At 52.9% G+C, this 5983-nt stretch overlaps 1 protein-coding gene across 1 annotated transcript in view; it reads right to left on the reverse strand.

Annotated features, from left to right (window-relative positions):
- LSP1 (lymphocyte specific protein 1) overlaps positions 1-5983 on the reverse strand; it is a 52851-nt gene that overhangs the window by 25136 nt on the left and 21732 nt on the right. The window contains exon 2 of the mRNA XM_035892853.1: positions 1082-1234. Coding sequence (XP_035748746.1) covers positions 1082-1234 — 153 coding nt within the window. The remainder of the gene's footprint in view (positions 1-1081; positions 1235-5983) is intronic.

The following is a 5983-nucleotide window of genomic DNA, read 5'->3' on the forward strand; positions in this document are numbered from 1 at the left end:
AATTTGAAAGATTTTTTTGATAATTTTTTAATTTTAAAAAAAAAAAAAAAAAAAAAAAAAAAAAAAGAAGTCCTGAATAATTTTGAAAGTATCTGAGAAAAAACCCTGATTTTTTCCTGGAAAAAAAATAGATTTTTATAAACAGCTTTTGCTGGTTTTCCAGTAAAATGAGGCTGCTGCTTCTCTCCAACTGTAATCCCAAATCCTGCTGCCACTTTTCCATCGTGTTTAATATATTTCTAAATAAGTTGAACACATAAATAGTAGGAAGACTGGGGTCTTAAAGACAAGAGTTTCGCAACTCAGAGTGCAGACTGGGTTTTGTGCACCTGGGCTGCTGAACTGTGGACACAGGGGAGGCTGCGGTGGGGTGCTGTGGTGGGATGCTGGGGACATGACCAGTCATCCTGTCACTTCTCCAGGGATTTCCTCTCTGACAGCATCTCCATAAATGCCTCCTGAGCTACTTCCATTTAGGACCTGCACCATTAAAGCATCAGGTTATCTTTAACTCTTGGAGCTGTGAACTGCACCAGCTCAGGAGCTGCTCCATGCTCCCCACTGCCGGGGCAGCATCCTTCGAGGGAGGCGCAGGGAGCCTGGCTGGGAGAGGCGATCGCTCGCTCAGCCACCATCACCGTGACCTGCCCAGGGCTGTGTGTCACATCCTCAGGCACGTGTCCATCTTCGTACATATCAAGAACCATTAGTTTCGGCATAGGGTGAAACAAGCTGAAGTTTAACCAGGCACTGAAATCCCTGGCGATGGGGAATCCTTGCCTGAGCTCAGCCTTACCCAAGCTGTCCTAGTTTAAACCCTCATGGCAGTAAAACACTCAGCCTCCAGCCAAAAAAAAAAAAAAAAAAAAAAGCAAAGCAGGGATTCTAACTTTTTCTGCCCAAACTGAAAACACACTATTTGCTAGTCCGGGCTCAACCCCCCAACACAAACCTATCAGGGAACTTCTCCATCTCCACGAACCACCCTGAACAACAGAGACACCTTCTCTGTGAGTGTGGGAGGGTTTTGCAGCAAGGAGACTACGTGTCACTGGGGGATTTATCCATGGGTATTTCTTACTGGTTTTCCTGTGCTGGACCCGCGCTCTCCGAGCAGGAGCTGGTGCCATTCAAGCCCTCTTCTGCCTGGGACCTCAGCTGCTTCTCTCGCTCCCGCCGCCGCCGCTCTCTTGCTGCCTCCTCCTCGTCTTCCACGCTCCACTGCGCTGTCAGCCTGCCAAGCCAGAGGGAAAACCCATCCTTAACGCCATCAGGAAGTGCCTGCAAAACATGGCAATACCGACCCCCGAGGTGCCCAGGCTCCCCCCCCGGCAAGTGGGGGCTCCTGCAGAAGAGCGCTCCCACCATCAGTGGTGGACCTCGAAGTGGCACCCCTGCCTCCATCAGCACAGCTCCACAGCAGGACCAACCGATGTGCAAGGATCAGGTGGGACTTACAGACTGGAAGAAAGGCAGAGGAGAGCCTTTCCCTGCCCGAGGAAGATGCAGTGTGTATCCCCCTCCTCCCAGACCAGCCACCTCCCTGCAGGCTGGAAGCTCACTGGGAAGCACCATTCCCTGCAAAGCAGCTTTGCACCCCAGGAGGGGTTTGTAAAAGGTCTTGCTGTGCTGCAAGGAACCCCACACCTCCATCTCAAGCTTTGCCCCGAGTGGGGGTGAGATCTGCATGCTGGGGGTGAGTTTCCTTAAGCAGTTGAGCTGCTCGCACCTGACCAGGAGCCGAGGGAAGAGCAGTGGAGGGAGGGCAGCTCCTTGTGTCCCGCTCTGTCCTGCTGAGCTTCCTTCCTCCCTTGGAGAGAAGAAAAACCTGCCCTGGCTTCTCCCAGACACCTCTGCTGCTGGATATTAACAACTCTGTCAGCAGAACGGCCTCTCTCATCCCCGAGGAAGCGATAAGGTGGCTGCCACATTCCTCCTCCAGCGATAACACCGGTCTCTGTATGGGATTGGCTCCTGCACCACCGCTGGCGGCACCAGCTGGGATGCAGGCAGAAAGGGACACGCTGTGGCGGCAGGGTCACCGCTAACCCAAAAGGTGGGGTGGCAGCCGGAGCAGGGCAGGTCTGACCCATGGTATTCGGGGCTGATGCCAGGGCAGATGCTGGAGCAGATGCTGGGGTAGGTGTTCCCTCACCCCGCTCAGTCCTGGCCCAGCCAGGTTCAAAACAGACCACAAAGGCTGTTCCGCCTGGCGTTTGCAAGCCTATTTACGGAAATGCTCTTGTGCAAGACATACACATGGGAGTCGGGAAGGAGACCTCCCAGCAGCAGTGGGACCCAGCCTGCCCCGCATCTCCCCACCCCATTTGGGCACACCCTGAGGACTGCAGACCCCACAGGATGCAGCAGGAGATGCGGTGCCACGTCAACTGAGACTGGGGCAAAGAGCTTGTGCAAAGGGAAAGGAGGCTTAGCTGAGGCTTGTTTCGGCCCAGATTGAGCGAACGAGGGGCAGGTTTCAGCCACCCCAGAAGTGCCACTCTGCCAGCCCACCCTGCTTTGCCCACAGCCTGGACTATGAAGAGCTCACTTCACCAAGGGCCTCACTAAGATGCTGTTTTCATTTGAGATTGAGGACACGTGCTGCCCTCTCCCAGCAAAGAAAAAAAAAAAAACCCACAATTAATCAAGACATTTTGTTCAATAAAAATTTGGCTTTTCTAATTACACGATGACCCTTGTCAGTCTTTCCAGGGGTGACTCACTCAGAGCCTGTTTTACTCTATGGCACCGGCAGGACCATCGAATGTAGCCCTGGTAGCATCCCTTTGCAGAGCGGTCCCACCACCGCCCTGGCAGGAAGCTGGGAGTGACCCCGCATCCCTGCCCTCCCAAACTCCCATCTCTCCTGAGGCGAGGCGGCAGAGCTGGGATGCGGAGCCAGATGGAGACAGGTCACCCATCCCCGCCAAGCCCATGAGGGAGCAGGGAATGAAGCAGATCCTGGATGCAGCCAAGAGACCACTCCACCGCCATGTAATCATTACTGTCTGCCTTTTTTGGGGTGGGGGTCTTTTTGCAAGCAGCAAATTTGGCCGCCCTTTCCCCTTCTCCCCCCTTGTTGCCCCTTGCCACCTTGCTTTCCATGGGGAACAAAGCGGACCCAGACCGGAGCCCGGGCTCCCCTCCTCCCTTCCCTACTCGTCCCATACTCCTATTTATTGTTTTCCCTCAGGTTCCCATAGAAACCCTTGTCTGTGGGCCTGGCAGGAAGCCACCGTGTTGTTGTGTTGGGGTTTTTTTTAATATATAAATGAAGTCATTCATTAAACTCTGCCATGATCTCCCTCCCTTGTGCGACAGCTCCAGATAGTCTCTGATTCAGAAAGGTTCTTAACCCCCGCTCACCCAGCTCGCCCCAGTTACGAGAAGCAAGGTCCATGTCTATGCCAGAACAAGTCGGATTTTGATTTAATTCTTTCCCCAGCTCCTCAGGAAGCCACTGCAGAGGCAGTGCTGCACCAAGCCCCCGCCTTGGCTGGGGTACCCAGGGGAGCCCAGAGGGGGGTCTCCTCCAACCCACACAAGCTTTCCACAGCGCGAGAGCGATGTTGGTTGGCAGCCCTCTCCCCTTCCCAGTTGGATGTGACTAACTCTCTCCCCATGACCTCACCGGCTCGCTATTCTGTCCCTGAATCCTCCGAATGGGCTGAGGACAGCACCGGGGGCGACTGTTTTGGGGAGAAGGATTTTTCTGCAAAAGCAAGGAAATATTTTTCCCAGCTCCTTTTCCCACAGAGCAAACTGGCCGCTGAGTTGCCCGCTGCTGCGCTGGGATGTGGCTCAGACACATGGAGCGTTGCGGCAGGGCTGCGATGCTGGGAGCCCCCTACCTGCTCCTCTCAGGAATAAGGGCTGTGGATAAAGCCCCCACCAACCGCCGCTCACCCTGGGTTCAGGAATATCACCACCCTCCAGCAAACACCTAAAACCCGTTCACTAGCGGATTCAGAGCTCGCTCTCGTGTTCAAATGGGCTGGCGGCAGAGCAAGGTTTAATAAGCGATGCTTTGGGGTCCAGCAGTCACACCCACAAGCAGAGGGAAAAGGCCGATTCCTTTTTGACCAGCCTAGCAGCACAAATATTTGTCTTCAGTGAAAAACAAACAAACAAAAAAAAAACCCCCACCAAACAAATGAGAAACTAAACCTTGCCAAAGTCCGCGCATTTGGGTCAGCTACAAGGGTTTGTTGGACCTCAAACCCAATGTGCCATTTCAATTTGGACAAACCCAAGCCTTCATCAGTGTGAGGAGCGGGTCAGCTGCTAAATTGCCTTTCAAAGCAAAAAGGTGGAAAGATTTAATTTCCAAATGGTTCAGTTTTCTAAGAAGGGGCCGCGGTCTCGCATTTGCTCTAATTGCTTGCAATCACATTCAGTAACTCAGCGTGCTCAGCCCACAGCAGCATTGCACAACCGTCTTCCCCGTTTCTAGAAATAATTACCCGGCCTTCACCTCTGGCCAGTGCTTTCCCAGGTCAGTTCCAGGCTGGAGAAATTTTGGGAAGAAGCAGGCTGATAGCTACTGGTGGGACTGAGAGTTCCCCGCTTCATTTCACCCGATACAGGACAGGGAAATGAAAAGCAAGAAGAATTAGAAGCTTGAAGACTTGCAAGATGAGCTATCGCGTGCTACACTCCCACACCCAGTCACCTGCCTGGATGGATGGGTTTTCCTGCAAGGAGAAAAGGAATTCACCCCCCACACACAAACATTAGGGGGGCTGAAGAAGGAAGGGAGGATGGAGAGACTGCTTTGCTGCCCTGGCAGCCAGGAGCCGCAGGCAAAGCTTGCTCCGGTGAGACCTCATCACAGGGCAGGTCGTTCCTCTTATGCAGTCCCTACATCTCTGCCAACAGCTTTTGGAGGTCTTAGTTTGGGGTAAAATGCTCTTTGTGTAAGGAGTTTATCTCCTGAGGAGATCCCGCAAGTCTAGGGAAGGGCTGAAAGCACCTTGGTTCAGCTTTGGTCACAGAGTCACAGCTTGCCAAGCGTCTGGGATGCTCAGACTTCTGCTCGGACAGGGGCCAGCTGCCCATTTCAGATCCAGCTCTTGACTTCACCTCCCTCTGGACCCCCAGCCAAGGGAGGGGTTCTATTTCCACTTGCCCTACAAAACACCTCCTCCTCCTTCTCCTCCCACAGAACAATGATACAGGCTGCACCATTCCACATGGCCATGAACGCCCGCTCCAGACAAGCCAGCGTTGCTGGAAAGGTCACGTTTCCTTTGGGCAATATCTCACCGGCACTTGAGGAGATTATAATATTCAGGCAAGGAAAATTTCTGGCACCAGATGAGCTGCATTTAAGGGAAACGCTGCAGACTCAAGGAGTCTTTTGCATGGCCAATGGCTCAAAGGAAGCTTTGCTGGCCCAAACCCAACCTTCAGCACTAAAGTTAATTCCAGAAAGGAAAATGAAATGCCTCCCAGAGGCTTTGGACTTTGCAGACTTGTGCCAGAAAAACCCAGGAACCCTCTACGAGTGCATTGGACATTCCTGTCTCCTGAGCTCGCTGGGGTATCGGGCCAGGATGGTGTTGACTTTGGTCGTTGCCTGTGTCGGGTAGGCTGCCCCCTCAGGGTCAGTGATCACAGTGGAAGAAGTTTCAGGAACAGGGTTTAGGAAGAGCCTTGCACAACCCCTGGCATGAAGGCTGGTAATGGCGTATGGACCGTCAGCCCAGTGCAAATCCTATTGCCATCAAGGGCAAAGCTCCCATCACCTGTGAAAATTTTTGTCAAGCATTGGAACAGGCTGCCCAGGGAAGTGGTTGAGGCCCCATCCCTGGAGGTATTTAAAAAACAGGTAGACGAGGTGCTTAGGGACATGGTTTAGTGGTGGGATGGCAGGGTTTGGTTAACAGCTGGACTTGATGATCTTAAAGGTCTTTTCCAACTCAAATGATTCTATGATTCTATTCTATGAAGTATCACCTGCAGGAGATGGGGCTGCATG

This window comes from Egretta garzetta, unplaced genomic scaffold, assembly GCF_000687185.1.
Source record: "Egretta garzetta isolate BGI_Z169 unplaced genomic scaffold, ASM68718v1 scaffold44, whole genome shotgun sequence".
Lineage (NCBI taxonomy): Eukaryota > Metazoa > Chordata > Aves > Pelecaniformes > Ardeidae > Egretta > Egretta garzetta.